Raw genomic sequence first — 15,955 nt, 5'->3', positions numbered from 1 at the left:
AGAGGCTTAACCCATCTGAGCCACCCAGGCACCCGAAAGAACTTTCTATACAAGACAAAAATCAATTCCTCACCTCCCTAAACCTTTTACAACAGATTTATGAAAGCTACAGGATAAAATATTTTAGTATACGTGACCCATGGAAGACACATTTGTGCCTATTGTAATCAACCATCTAAGAAAGAAAAGGAAAAAAAAAGAGAGAGAGAATTAAGTTCAAAATGCACCATGAAGCTGACTCTAGACAAAGCTAGGTCCTTCAAAAGCATTTTTGAAACCATGTCAACATCAACACAGACAACAAAGGAACTGAAGAACAATCAAAGCGTGCTCTGCTTCTCCCCAGGTGCTACACTGAGGAAAGCATGTCTACACCGAGTGGCTGGCGGGTCAGCAGGCTCACTCTCCCCAATTCCTTGGGTTCTTTCAAGCATGTCGGCTCCTGAATTCTCAGGATGCATCACAAGACTGTGCTCGGAAGAGATCAGACCTACTCTAATCAGAAAATAACTCCAGAAAAACATCTCTTCCTTTCTAAATAGAAACTGTTCATCAGCTATAAAGAAATAGAAAAACCTACTGTTTTGTTAAAAATACTGTTTATTAGGAGCACACTTTTTAAAATCATGGGATCCACAACCATACAGCTCCCAGCGACATTACCTGAACTCAGATTCTCATCCCTCTACCACATGACCTATTACTACAGAATAATATTCTGAAAAGCACCCAGTAGCTGCCAGCACACCAGTATCATCTATCTGTAATTCCTTACGATCCCATGCATGTCCCACCTAGCTGCCTAACATCTCAGTTAAGCTTTTTATTTTTTTTTAATATTGATGAAATCTGGTTAAAATGAACAAAAAGAAAAGTATTCCATAAAAGAAGCAAGGCAATAAATTCAAAGAACAGCAGATCGAGGAGACAGCAAACAGACAGAAAGGCAAGATGGGAAGGTATGTCATGGCCTCACCCCGTCTGGCTGGCCCACTTGTCTAGGTGAGAGTTCTTTTGTTCACTAACATTACAGATCACTCAGTTGCCAGTGGCAGAAGGTGCTAACAGAGCGATGCATAGAACATCACCCCTCTCAAGTAGTATCCCATCAAGTGGGGGATATTGTTTTTTTAAAAGATTTATTTATTTGAGAGTGAGAGACCATGCATGCATAAGCAGGAGGAGGGGCAAGGGAGAGGGAGAGAATCCTCAAGAAGACTCCTCATTGAGCTCAGAGCCCAACGCAGGGCTCGATCCCAGGATGCTGAGATCACGACCTGAGCAGAAATCAAGAGTCAGATGCTTAACAGACTGAGCCACCCAGGCGCCCCACGTGGGGGATATAATTGAACTGGCAAATATAATGCAATATTTGTAATGTGAGACAGCAATAAGTCTAGGGGGGGTTTCTGGAAAGTAAGAGGAAAGCTTTGGGAAGGAGGGGACATCAGAGACAGCTCAACTGAGATGGTAAGGAAGAGCAGGATTTCACCAGGTAAAACGAAGAGGGGTAGAGCACAAGTAGAGTGTTCAGGCAGGGCAAGCAGCTCACTCTGCACTCTGGTGCACACGTGTGGGTAGGGAGCGGCAGGTAGTTCTCGTGCAGCTATACCTTACCGGGACTGCGGTTTGGGGCAGGATGGGGGTGGGGGTGGAGAGAGGAGCCACACTACAAAAGAAGAAGCTCGAAAGCAACCAAGGGCCACCTGTCTTGTAACCCATTTTAAGAAATTCCAGAATTTTCAGGGCACCTGGGTGGCGCAGCTGGTTAAGCAGTGGACTCTTGGTTTCAGCTCAAGTGGTGATCCGAGGGTTGGGAGATAAGCCAGGACACCAGCTCTGCACTCAGCATGGAGTCTGCTTAAGACTCTCTCTCCCTCTCCCACTGTCCCATCCCCCTCAGCCCGTGCTCCCTCATGCTCTCTCTCTAAAATAAATCAATCTTAAAAAAGAAAAGAAAAGAAATTCCAGAATTTCCCCATAGGAATCCATTGGAAAATTGCAAGCCACAGAGGAGAGACATCATTAAAGTTGACATTCTGAAAGAAGACTGCATGAGCAGTGGGACAAACACTGCAGGCAGCATGAGCCAAAAAGGAAGACAGGTTGGAAAGCTTTTACAGAAATGCAAGCTAATGTGCTGACCTACACTAGAATTCAGAGATGGAGATGGATTCTGGAGAGGTTAAGAGGTGACCATAAATCCTGTTTACTACTGCTATCCTAGCATAGGGGTCACTGGGGCCCTTTCCACTCTCCAAAGTATCCTGGCTTGGGTGGTCAACTATATAGTCACTCTATTAAGCAGCAAAACGGAAGGGGCCTGGGGACTGATGAGCCATGAGGGGAGAGAGATGATGGGAGGAGGAATGACCCTGTTCTGAGCAGTAAGGATGGTAGTGGCATTCATGAAGGTATGGATACAGGAACCTCAGGGATACACACATGAGGATTTCCCAAAGGGGACACCGGCAACAGTTAGCTATATAAGGGGCTGAATTCCCAGATCCTCAGCTTCCATATACACTCCTTCCTAGGGCTGATCTAGCTAAGAACAGCCCTGGGACTGAGATGCCATTCCAGCTCTCCTTTCCACTGCACTCCCTTTGCACAGTTCCCCCTTCCCAATTTAATGCAGAAACACACCCACCTCTCACCCTTTCAATCTCTCTGTGGCGAGTTGCCCCAGGGCATGAAAAATCCCAGGAGAAGAAACAGGGCAACATTTTTAAATACCAGTATTAGCAAAGCTGCCTTTAATAAAGATACTATAAATTATGTCTTTCCCTACATTATACATATTTCTTGTAAGGACTAGGCAAGTTGACAGAAGCATGGTATTTTGGCCTATAGCTGAGTTACTTGGTTGTCAGATATGGAGTAGGGGCAGCAGAGGAAATGATGATTTTTGTTTAACTATCTAGCAACTTCCATCTTCCAACTATTATACATGGCGCATGAAGATCCCCATAAGAATAAAACAATCAAAGCCCTAGTAAGCCTACCTCATCTAAGTAACAAAATACTGTGAAACGCTTTTCATAGAACACGTTAACATTTTTACTTAAATTGACAAATGACAGAAGGCAACTGGTTTGATTGGGTGGTTTGGCAATGACTAGTTTTACCAAAGCATTCTACGTTGGATGTTTTCCATAAACTGAATGAACTAAATCTGCAGCTCCAAGACTCTGATGAAAATATAAAGTACATAATTAGATAAAGGCATTTTATCAAAAATCTTGAATTGGCAAACGTGCATTAAAATAAACAATTTTTAATTTTCCTAATCCTTTCCATCTAAATTGGATGAAATCTGGTGCCTCCAAGTAAAAGAGAAAAAAAATAGCTAACATTCTTTCGATAAATCATGGTAAAGCATTTTTTAATACATTTCCCAGAAATTATAAAATTTAATTACTATAATGATTAACAAATTGTAAGTCCAGTGGTTCTGAAGTCATTGCGTTCAATTAAACTGAAAGAGAACCCAATGAGTGGTCTGAGAAATCACAGCTCTTAGGAACATAAGAAAAAGAGCAAATTTACAGGGGAAAATGGTGACTACACTGCATTTGAGGTATTGGATTACTAAAAATAATTTTAGATGATGGATCATCATGTGATTTTTGGCATGTAAGTCAGGAGTTCAAGTAACTAAAGAAATTGAATAAAATTCTTTTCTATCTTCTTTTTGTAGCAGACAAGGTTGCTCAAGTGCATATATCAAAAAATAAAAATAAAAAAATAAAATTGTTACTGAGCCCCAGCTCACTCCAGGAATATATGATAATCAACCAGGGGTACATGGACTAATCAAGAAGAAAAAGCCCCATCCAGTTCATTAAGAGAAGCATTTCCAATAAACGCTCACTTTTTATTTTTAGTAATTATTAGAATGCACCATATTTTGCTTTTAATTATATAATGATAACCATGGTAATAAAAACTACTCTTATGGCTCAGTAACAATTGCAGCCTGAAGGTCTCATGAAGTAAACTTTTAAAATTTCAATGTGCCCATATATGATATTGCTATGGAGAAATATATTTTATTAATAGAAATATAGGAAGAAAATTCTAGGAAGAAAGTGAAATAGAATTCAACTTTAAGGACATAAAAGGAATAAAGAAAAATTTCTGACTTTCATTTGATGAAGAGCTTGTTCACATCTATTTTTTTACAGGTTGGTGAGTACAAAATTGCTACGCTATATAGATCCACTGGATACATTTAAGAGTAATGTGACATCTGGGCTAAAGCCTTTATTTGTTGGTGCAAGACTCGAGTGCTTTTCCAGCCTCAGTCGTGCAAGCCCATACAGAAAAAGGAGTCAGACACTTAAAGTACTGTGGAAAGCTGAGCCCCCTACATGGAGAGCAGCTGTTCTGTGGAGAGTCCCACAGTCCCATGAGGGACTTGACAGGAATGAGAAATAAACTTTTATTAAATCAAAAAAAAAAAAAAAAAAAGAGTAATGTGACAGATTTTTACAATGTCAGTATTTATAACCCCCAAATTTGCATCTATTTAAACTTATGACACAATTTTTATTCTTGACCTAAAATTCTCAACACAAGCACATAGTTTTTTAAAAATTCTGGAAAATCACTACTCTCAAGACAATTCTTTCAATAAAAACAGGTCTGGAGGGTGAGATGATGACTTCAGGTTTGGACATGTTGCGCTTGCGGGTACCACCTGAGGGACATCCAAGTACAGAGTAAGAGCTAACATTTCTGTTACACTTACCACCAGTTTACAGCACTGGTCTGCAGGTTTTCTACAGACGCCTTGAATCCTTACTACCACCCTTTGAAGTTAGTACTATTAATGTCACTACTTTATAAACGGGGATACTGAGGCACAGAGAAGTTAGGAGACTCACCCAATGCCACACAGCTCTCCCAAGGAGTGGAGTATATATGAATCCAGATAGTCTGGATGAAGAGCCTTTACACAATGTCTCTTGAGATGTCTGGGTTGGAAATACACATTTGAGGATCATTTGGGCCTTTAGATAGAAATTTAAGCCATGGATATCATATGACCTCACTGATATGAGGAATTCTTAATTTCAGGAAACAAACTGAGGGTTGCTGGAGTGGGGGGGGTGGTGGGAGGGATGGGGTGACTGGGTGATAGACACTGGGGAGGGTATGTGCTATGGTGGGCGCTGTGAATTGTGCGAGACTGTTGAATCACAGATCTGTACCTCTGAAATAAATAATGCAATATATGTTAAGAAAAAAAATAAGATAGCAGGAGGGGAAGAATGAAGGGGGGGAAATCGGAGGGGGAGACGAACCATGAGAGACGATGGACTCTGAAAAACAAACTGAGGGTTCTAGAGGGGAGGAGGGTGGGGGGATGGGTTAGCCTGGTGATGGGTATTAAAGAGGGCATGTTCTGCATGGAGCACTGGGTGTTATGCACAAACAATGAATCATGGAACACTACATCAAAAACTAATGATGTAATGTATGGTGATTAACATAACAATAAAAATTTTTTAAAAAAAGAAATTTAAGCCATGGAGCAGATGAGATTAAGTAGGAAGAATGACATATATTTAACAGCAGGAAAATGAGAGCCTCAGGGCTAGGGGTCTCTATGAAGATGCTTCTGGCATTCCATGCCAGGCCCCTGGACTCCTGAAAAGCCTCCAGCCATAGTCTCTCAGTTTTTTTTCCAGGTACCATTGATGTATTGGTGTCAGTCCTCGCAGGCTGCTGCACTGTTTATGATACTCTTTTTTTTTTTTTTAAGATTTTATTTATTTATTTGACAGAGAGAGACACAGCGAGAGAGGGAACACAAGCAGGGGGAGTGGAAGAGGGAGAAGCAGGCTTCCCCCTGAGCGGGGAGCCCGATGCAGGGCTCAATCCCAGGACCCTGGGATCATGACCCGAGCTGAAGGCAGACACTTAACTGACTGAGCCACCCAGGCGCCCCTATGATATTCTTTTTAAAGTCAAAGGTCTACTGAAGAAAACCTTTCTGCTTCTTGATCTTTCCCCTCTACTTCCCCACCAGATGCTTGAAGACATTTCAGATAGTACAAGTTGTTTTTTTCCCCAATTTTACTGACATAATTGGCATATAACATTGTATTAGTCTAAGGTATACAATATAATGATTTGATACATGTACATATTGTGAAATGATCACAATAAGTCAACAACCATCACCTCACCTTTCTTATGATAAGAACTTTTAAGAGCCACTCTCTTAGCAACTTTCAAATATACAATACAATATTATTAAATATAGTCACCAAGCTGTACATTAATCCCTAGAACTCATAACTGGAAGTTTTTACCTTTTGACCACCTTAACCTATTCCATTCCCCCAAGCCACTGGAAACCACCAGTCTGTTCTCTGTATCTATAAGCTTAGTTTTTGTTTCTGTTTTTTATTTTTATTTTATTTTTTTAAAGAAATTTATTTATTTATTCATTCATTCATTTATTTGAGAGAAAGAGGCAGAGGGAGGGGAGAGGGAGAGAGAATCCTCAAGCAGACTCTCTGCTGAGCCCGGAGCCTGAAGTGAGTCTCCATCTTACCACCCTGAGATCATTACCTGAGCTAAAATCAAGTATCAGATGCTTAACCGACTGAGCCACCCAGGTGCTTCTCTGTTTTTTAGATTCCATATATAAGTAAGATCATACAGTGCTTGCCTTCCTCTATCTTATTTCACTTGGCATAATGCACTCAAGGGCCATCCATGTTGTCACAAACAGCAGGAGTTTCTTATTTTTACAGCTATATAATATTCCATTTTATATATATATTATATATGTAACCGACATATAACATATATATATATAATCTCACATCTTTATCCATTCATCCACTGATAGACACTTAAGTTGTTTCCATGTCTTGACTATAAAAGTTTCAATTTGTAGGGGTGCCTGGGTGGCTCGGTCGGTCGTTGGGCGTCTGCCTTCGGCTCGGGTCATGATCCCAGGGTCCTGGGATCGAGCCCCGCATCGGGCTCCCTGCTCAGCGGGAGGCCTGCTTCTCCTCTCTCACTCCCCCTGCTTATGTTCCCTCTCTCGCTGTGTCTCTCTCTGTCAAATAAATAAAATCTTTAAAAAAAAAGTTTCAATTCGTAATAATCCAGCATGACCAACTTCCTGTCTTTCTTTGCAACAAACAACTCACATTATCACTTACACATCTTCTCAGTCATTATGGGTATTTGTCAGAACATAAAGTTATAGAAAGTAAATTTCACACTGCAAAATACAATAAATCAGGATCAAAGAAGAACAGGCAGAGCCTGACTGCTAGTGTTCAGTGGATGAGGATCATTTTTGTTCAGTAATACTCTGAGTATTTGGGGACAGAGGGAAGGATACAAATATATACACAGTTTATTTATATTTTTAATGAAATTATTTCAGAGACAAATAATGCCAGAAGTAATCATATTAATAAACAGGTGAGCCTGTATCCAGTTAGAGCATTAGAAAATCATTGACAAAATCATATCAACATTTTTAGGAAGAAGCAAAGATCATCAAGACTGAATAGGAATAACCAGAAGAAAACTTGGAAAGTGAAAAACAGGAGAATGTGTCATCATAAGAGCAAAATGAGATTTCAAGAAAGAGTGAGTCCTTAAGGTCAATTCAACCCTAAGGTCAAGAAAGATAAGGGTTGAAAGTATCACCTGGATTTAACAACTAGAGACCCTGAGGACAGTTACAGTGCTACCATAGGTATCAAAGCTTGAGCATGCCCAAACCCTGAAGGAAAGGAGGGGGAAAAGGGAGAGGTCTAGAGATACAAAAAAAGAGGTGATAAGATCCAGGTCAGAGGCCCTGGGGCTATTCCACCATGAAATGAGAAGGAAGGATGGGTAAGAAGTGACCAAGGGTGTGTGGGGAGGATCAGGAAGCTGGGAAGCTACCACCTGATTGTTCTTATTGTCTTAATGCAGCAAAAGAGTTTGCCGGGGGGAAGAGGATATTCACAAGCTGGCTGTATCTCTGTGCTACGAGTTTCCCTCCTTTGACCTCTGAAGTCATAGGGCAAAAGATCTAACATCCTCATTCTCAAAGCCACGTTGAATTCCACATTCTGAGAAAAGCTCTATATATTGAAAGAGTAATTTGTAAAGTAGCCCCAAGTTCTAACATTAAAGTAAGACATGATAACTGTTCATTGTTTTTTTAAACCAGAAGTAATATTGGGGTATCACATTTCTCCTCATTACTGCTTTCAATATCAATTAGACTCATCTTCCAAAATCTCCAGAGGTCTTAAAGGGTCTGGAGCTTATTTGATTTTGTCTCTTCTATCCTCCAGACTGTTTCCTCCTCTCCCCTACTCCACCTTTTTTAAAAAATATCACCAGCAGTATTTTCATCCATCCTAGTTTCAACACGAAAGGCTTTCTATAGATTTCACACCTTATAATCTACAAAGAGCCTTCACATTATCTCTAATTTGGTCCTGTAACAATCTTGAGAGTTGGCAGGAGGGGGAGCATTATTCTTCTCAACATTCAGAAAGATTAAGTGACTTGAACATTCAGGACTCAGACTTGGGTTGTGACTCCACAAAGGCACTTACCTGTTCCACCACACCACGTTCCACTTACAGCAACTTCTGAACACCCAGAAGGTGGCTCAAGTGTCTAACAACCTCAGAGTAATTTCAAATTCACCCAATTATTTCAAGAAGTCTGCACTGTAATTTCAATTCACCTATCATTAACAGATCTCATCATCCCTCTCCCATAATAAGGAACCTAACTCATCTTTAAAAAGCAACTAATATTGCTCACTGACATCTGGGGATGCACATGCAGCCCTAATCATGAAAAACTCCTGATTATCTACAGGAAGATGTATACTATTATTACCCAGGGAAAATAACCCTCCTTCAAGTTTCTGCCTAATTGGTGAATCCAAACAAGAAAGCCCTTATATTTCCACTGAGCAAGCAAAAATAAAATGCTTCCCACTGTAACCATGTGTATTAGTTTCTTTTTGCAGCTGTAACAAATTACCATAACCTTGGCCTAAAACAAGAGAAATTTATCATCTTACAATTCTGAAGTTCAGAAGTCCAAAATGGTCTCACTGGGTACAACAGACTGAATGTTTGTGCTCGTCCCCACCAAATTCCTATGTTGAAACCCTAATCCTAATACCTAATCCTAATCCAAATACCTAATATGTTGGAATTTGGAGATGGGGCATTTGAGAGGTAATCAGGTCACAAGGGTAGAGCCTTCATGAATGGGATTACAAGAAGAGGTCACAGAGCTAATTAGTTCCCTTTTTGCCATGTGCCGTTACAAGAATTGGATTGTCTACAACCTGGAAGAGGGCTCTCACCGAATCACTCGGGCACTCTAATCCCAGGTTTCCAGCCTCCGAGGTAAGATAAATCAGTATTTCTTGTTCATGTCAAGATGGTCTGACATGATTTGTCAGTGGTGATTTGTTAGAGCAGCCCAAACTAGGACACTGGGCTGCATTTCTTCTGGAAGCTCCAGGACAGAATCTGCTTCCTTTCCTTTTCTGGCTTCTAGAGGCTGCTTTCATTCTCTGGATCAAGGCCCCCTTCCAGTAATCACACGATTTTGACCTCTGCCTCCATTGTCACATTTCCTTCTCTCTGATTCTCCTGCCTCCCTCTGTCATGTATAAGGAGACTTCTAATTACAGTGATGCTACTTCAATAATTTAGGATGATCCCTCTATACAAGATTCCTAACTTAATCATACCTGCAAAGTCCCTTCTGCCATGTAAGGTGATGTTCACAGGTGCTAGGGATTGGGATGATAGGCCAGGAGAAGGCTGGGAACCCATTCAAGGCAAAGACACACCAAGGTGAACTGCTGAGCCATACACCACATACAGAGAATGAGAAGGTGTTCCTGTTGAGCTAGCCATTAAACTGATGATAGGCACTCCTAGAACATACTAGAGAGAGCCAACTTCTCTGGAAGTTCTGCTGTTCTAGATCAATGGTAAGGACTTAAGAGAATTTTAAATATTTACAGCTAGTAAGTGGCAGGGGCCTTCAATAAATCTGGGTTTTTCTGACTCTCGTGTGTTCTTGTAATCCCTCTCATCTACCTTAAACCAAGGCTGGGAATTTTCTGTTCAACTGAACCAGGGCCCTGGAAAAAAAAAAAAAAAAAAAGAGCTACATCCCCTGCACAGACCAGTCTGGATCAAGAAAGAACTAGGATGACACAGGCCAAAGCAGAGCAGAAAGTAGGCTATATGCCCAGGCTAAGTGCTCTCCCGTGTGTCTTTAGGAAAAGGAACCACAAGTACATGAACCCCACTGTGCATCTTTAAGGGACTGTTTTATACAAGTAAGCCTAAATTAACACAGGCAGCATTGTGTTAACTGAGTCTCAATAAGCATGTCTTCATGAAGAAATGTCTTTACTTCCTAGAGGTCCTTTTACAAACCTTACCTGAAAAGTGAAGCAATTATGGTGCCCAGAGTGTTCCAAATCAAGTCAGTTGTACTCCTTGGAGAGCAGTTTGCTTTACCAAGGTTTATTTCTGCCTAGCTGTTCCTCTGCACACATAGGTAACACCTGAATCAATGCATTTATTGCATGAATTTCCCAGGACTTGGTTTTATGAAATGTATAGTTTAATAAAACTTGTACGTTTAATATTCCAGGCAGCAAATTCCCTTTCTCCAGAATTCCTGAGACTATGTGAAAAACAGAGAAAGCTCTAGCACAGGGCCTGAACATATTAGGCATTCTTTACATTGCTGTTGAGCTACCACATGAAGGCATAAATACACAAAGGCCTAAATAAACTCTCTTGCCCCGGGTCAATCCAAGAAGTCTGCTTGTTGGAAAATACCAGTTAACTCCTCTCAACAAACCTTAAGTACGTAAATTGCACAGAAAGAGAACTCCTCAGTATCCTAGGTCTGAAAACCTTTCCATCTTACATGCATTCTGGTCAGGATATGATAGTGGTTGACGGTCTTGGAGACGTGAAGATTTGGGTTTGAATTCTGGTCCTAATACTTGCTGGGTTACGGACCTTGGGGAAGTGGCTTAACTTTTTCAGCTTCCGTTTCTTCATCTCTGGTGGTAGGATAATAATATTTAGCTTGCACAGCCATTTTGAGCATGTAATGACAACATAAGGAAAATGTTCCACAGTTTCTGGTACACTAATGACGAGGATGGTGATGGACGGTGGTGATGATGACATGTCTAGATCCAGCCTCCAGCTTACCCTTCTCCTCCAGGACAGACAAGTTCCCTGCTATGTGAGGTCCATGGGTCCCCAGGGACATGCCCTCCCAGTCCACCCCCACCCAGTTTGGGCATGGCCCCAAGGCATGATCCACTGTCAAGGGGAGGGCAGGAGGGAGGGAGTCTAGGGCTTCTCCCTGATGTGAGCCACCTCTTCTTAATCCTCATCTTTCTCTCCTTTTACCCCCAGCTTCTTTTCCCACTTTCTTATTTGCCTCAAGATTTGACCTAAGGGGTCCCTCTCAGGGCCTCAAAGTCTTTTTTTTTTTTTTTTTTTTTTTAAGATTTTATTTATTTATTTCACACAGAGAGACAGCGAGAGAGGGAACACAAGCAGGGGGAGTGGGAGCGGGAGAAGCAGGCTTCCCACTGAGCAGGGAGCCCGATGTGGGGCTCGATCCCAGGACCCTGGGATCACGACCTGAGCTGAAGGCAGACGCTTAACGACTGAGCCACCCAGGCACCCTCAAAGTCTTTTCCATGTGGATCTTACTTATTTTAAAGATTGTTACAAAGCATTCCCTCTTAAAAGTAAACCTTTTGGTGCAGAAAAATCAAAGCAATACACAAAATCTAATCTAATGGATTGTAGTTCAGGCAAATTCCTGGAAATCATTAAAGAAAAAATTTTTCACTGTGTCCTGTGCCATTTTAACATAGGGTTATTCTTTAAATGTTTGCCTTAAGTAAGGGCTATGTAGATCTGCTCCTACTAACACAGAAAGAGAAACAGGAATTTGGGTTCATCAACAATTTCCCTAGAAATAAAGTTGAGTCTGGGGTGGTTGCCCGGCTAGAATGAAGAGCCTGCCAGAGCTTTTCCCCCAAGCGAAATCCTTAGTTCTGCCTCAATATCCAAGAAAAGCAAATCAGTAATGGAATCACATTTTCTACCTAGATACACTATCAGTCCTCCAGTATGCTTTGATGAAATGATTATCTAAAGAAGGGGTAAATTTTCATAACCTTCTTACAGTTTCCTACAATTAAAAAAATATATAAGACAATCAGACAATACACTTGAGCATGAAAAGACTAAGGAATGTTTATAAATCACCTCTATTTTATCTTCGTTCACTAGAAATAACTAAATTCAGGAGGCAAAAATGGTTTTTTCATGTGATTTACCCACCTGATATCAGGTTCTTATAGTACCAAAAAAACATGACTTAAGAGCTTTCTCCTTCTAACTGTAGTTTCTTCTAAAACCTTCATTGCAAACACATCACAAATGTCAACCCTTAAGAATAAGGTAAGAGAAAAAAAATTTTTTTTTGTTTTAATATAAGCCCTAGAAAGCTTTGAATCAATACCAACTGCTAATTCTTTTTGCAATGATACAAGCTGTTGTTTGAAATTCTCTGGCAGGGTGCCTGGGTGGCTCAGTTGAGATTCTCTGATTTTTCATATATTATTTTTCCTTTGCAAGTTTAAAAAAAAGAGAGATAAGGTCTATATAATTTTAGCAAGACAGTCAATCTTTCCAGGCAAAGTCTGACATACTAGATAAGATCAGGGAACAGTAGTTTTCTCTACTAGGAAAAATGTTCTTTCAAAAATATGAATGTAATGCAAGATAGCTTCTATAGCCTTCAATTTAATCTTTCAATATAGATTTACAGTTCTGCAGTATTGACTTATGGCCCATACAGGACAGAATTCAGGGAACTCCTGAAGATGTCAATTTCCCTTTCTTTGAAGTGTGCCTTAATGACCGTTTGCCTTTAGAAAGTTACTCCTTTCTATGGAAAGCTAACCAACACACCCAATTTTTTATTCCTGCTTTGTGAAATCCTCCTGTGAAACAAAACGGATTATGAAACTAGCTCAGGAAAAATCACAAGTTATCACCATCAATAGCATTCCATTTGTCTGTCTCTTCTCATCCTAGCACATTCCTTTGACCGGGGTAGAAAAACCCCACTCAGACAATCATGTGCCTCACTGAATAGACCCCAGATGATCCACTAGAGGCTGGGAGAACTGATGAAGGAAGAGGAGGAAATCTTTATTCCGACAGGAGTTGAGTAACATGAAAAATAAAAGTCAAACGGGACTTTTAAGGTAAGCATATAAGCATTCTGCATAATTAGACTGTGTCTGAGGTTAAGACCTTTCTTAGACTAAAACAAAAGTCACTAATGAATATCCTTTCATACCCCCAAACCACCACCTCCAAAGTCTTTTTCCTCTGCTCATCATCCAAGAAATAGCTTTTTAGCCTTATAACCATATAGAATCCATACTAACCAATGCAGTGAGTTTCTTAGTAATTCTACCACCCAACCAGCTAGGAAGATGTTAGACCTTCATGAAGACTGACATCAGACACCAAGTTTGGTTGCCTTTATTACTTACTCCATCAAGCTCAGGGGTGAAAACCCTTACTTATTTCTTTTATAACTACTCTTCCAACTTCTAAAGCTCAGATAAGCACCTTTTCATACTGTATTTTTTCTCTTTAACCATTTATTTTCTTAAAAGGCAGTAAGTAATATCTGTCACTTCAGAAGACTAGCCACTTGCCTCCTAACACATTACCTGGCTTATTCAGTTCTCCAAGCAGCATACATGAAAAGTACGCTCTATGATACGGTTGCAAAAATGTAAACGAGGGAAGTCGTCTACAGAGAAGTACACACATACAAGTGAAACCCGCCACCCTATCAACTTTTGGCAGAAGAGAAAAAAATGCAAAACACATTAGCAAGGAAAAACATGTTCAAGGCTTTCAAAGTCATTTTCGGTGATAAAGAAACTACCTACCTAAAACCACATCAGCAAAGGCCAAAGAGAGAGTAAAATTTATAACCAGAAAAATTGAATACAAAGTCATTGTACTCACTGTCTGATGGCTTCTGTCACAGTAACGCAGCCCAAAATAATCTATCTCCACAAGGTTTATGTGACGGAATACGTGGTCAAGGACAACAGAACCTTTCGTTGACTTCTGCAAAAATAATTCACAATTTTTTTTTTAACACGGTGTCTCATCTTTCTCAGTGGGACATAGTCACTATGACATAAGTCATCCAGTCTTAGCTTCGCCCACAATGGAAGCGATTTTATTAGCTCACGGTTCCCTCTTTAAGTTTTGCCTCAATTACAAAGAAAAGTGGGGTTGCAAGTGTATTAAAGAAATTCCTTTGAAAAACCATTTTTAAACTGTAGTGGGTTTTTAATTAATATAAGCTTCTTTTCTTAGGGGATTGTAAATTACCTTCAGGACAAAATTCTTCTCTTAATAAAGATAATCTTTATATGAAGAGGATCTAATGAATTCATCAAAAACCACTCACATTGGTTAAAATCCCAGTTCTTTCACTTTAAAAAGCAATTTTCACCTACAGCGTTACTCTCACAACACAGAAGATACACAGAATTAAAATAACAATAGCGAAAGCTTTTATTTTCAATCCTCAACTAATAAACCCATAGATTAAAGCTCACAAAGTTAATGTTCTGAAAAGCCCTTGTGAAGAAATTTTACTTTATCTCTTTCACATAAGCACAGATATAAAGAGAACATTTCCCCTGGCTGCTTTCTAAGATCTAATATATTAGACCCAATATATTAAATACCAATTATCATATATCTAAAGATAAACATTTATCAGCAAGCACTACTTCACATATCATATTAATCTTGAAAATAATCCATTTCAGAGGTCTACAGATACAGATACAGAAGAAATATCTACAGGGGCGCCTGGGTGGCTCAGTTGGTTAAGCGACTGCCTTCGGCTCAGGTCATGATCCTGGAGTCCCGGGATCGAGTCCCGCATCGAGTCCCGCATCGAGTCCCGCATCGAGTCCCGCATCGAGTCCCGCATCGAGTCCCGCATCGGGCTCCCTGCTCGGCAGGGAGTCTGCTTCTCCCTCTGACCCTCCCCCCACCATGTGCCCTCTCTCTCTCATTCTCTCTGTCTCAAATAAATAAATAAAATCTTTAAAAAAAAAAAAAAAAGAAGAAATATCTACAGATATTTCCTTTCTTTTGCCCCACCACTGGCAGGTACAGCAGGGGAGTAAGAGAAATCCCCAAGAACTCATACACTGCGTTAATGAAGTATGGCTTTGTTCAGCTGTGGTTTTCCCCAGAGAATTACTATCACTTGTTTGCTCATATATGGGGAGTACTCAAAATTGCACTGCTTTTAGAAAATGGAGTTGTAACGTAAGGGAAATGTTTTGATTAAATGTATTGTAAAATGGATAAGAGATGATAAAACCACACACTGAGAGAAGACCGTTCTTGTTACAAATCCCAAAGGTAGTTTTGTTTCCTTCTAAATTACCTTGGTTAAGCTTAATTGGTGTCTTTTTCAAAATCCATTGGATAATTCATAAACAAAAAGCCCTTCCATGATGGATCTTTGGTTTGGGACATGTTCTCCTATAATAACAATGCCACATCCAATCAATGTTCCTTTGTGCTCATGTACTTACATGTTTAGCTAGGTAAAAATCTGGAAGTAAAATTACTCTTTCTAAGGATGCACGTACTTACAATGGGCACTGCCAAGAAGACCATTACAATGTATTCAATGAAAGTACATTTCCCCATACCTTTGCCAACATTTGGTTGAGCAAAATTCTCCCCATCTGACTGAACAAAAATGAGGGGAGAGGGTAACTGTTTTAATTTGCACTTTCCTGACACTTAACAAAGTAAGTGCTCCATCA

The 15,955-nt window shown here is 40.1% G+C and overlaps 1 protein-coding gene across 6 annotated transcripts in view; it reads right to left on the bottom strand.

Moving 5' to 3' along the window:
* Positions 1–15,955, bottom strand: part of EPB41L4A (erythrocyte membrane protein band 4.1 like 4A) — a 248,672-nt gene that overhangs the window by 129,590 nt on the left and 103,127 nt on the right. For 4 of the 6 annotated variants that reach the window (XM_035015550.1, XM_035015541.1, XM_035015570.1 and 1 more), the window contains exon 3: positions 14,115–14,219. In XM_035015550.1, coding sequence (XP_034871441.1) covers positions 14,115–14,219 — 105 coding nt within the window. Of the gene's footprint in view, positions 1–10,956; positions 11,096–14,114; positions 14,220–15,955 lie in introns of all 6 variants that reach the window. The other 2 variants (XM_035015580.1, XM_035015590.1) reach the window with 1 other exon arrangement.

The sequence above is a fragment of the Mirounga leonina genome, unplaced genomic scaffold (assembly GCF_011800145.1).
Source record: "Mirounga leonina isolate KUSES-001 unplaced genomic scaffold, KU_Mleo_1.0 Mir_104, whole genome shotgun sequence".
In the NCBI taxonomy this organism is placed as follows: domain Eukaryota; kingdom Metazoa; phylum Chordata; class Mammalia; order Carnivora; family Phocidae; genus Mirounga; species Mirounga leonina.
This window is presented reverse-complemented; position numbering and strand designations above follow the sequence as displayed.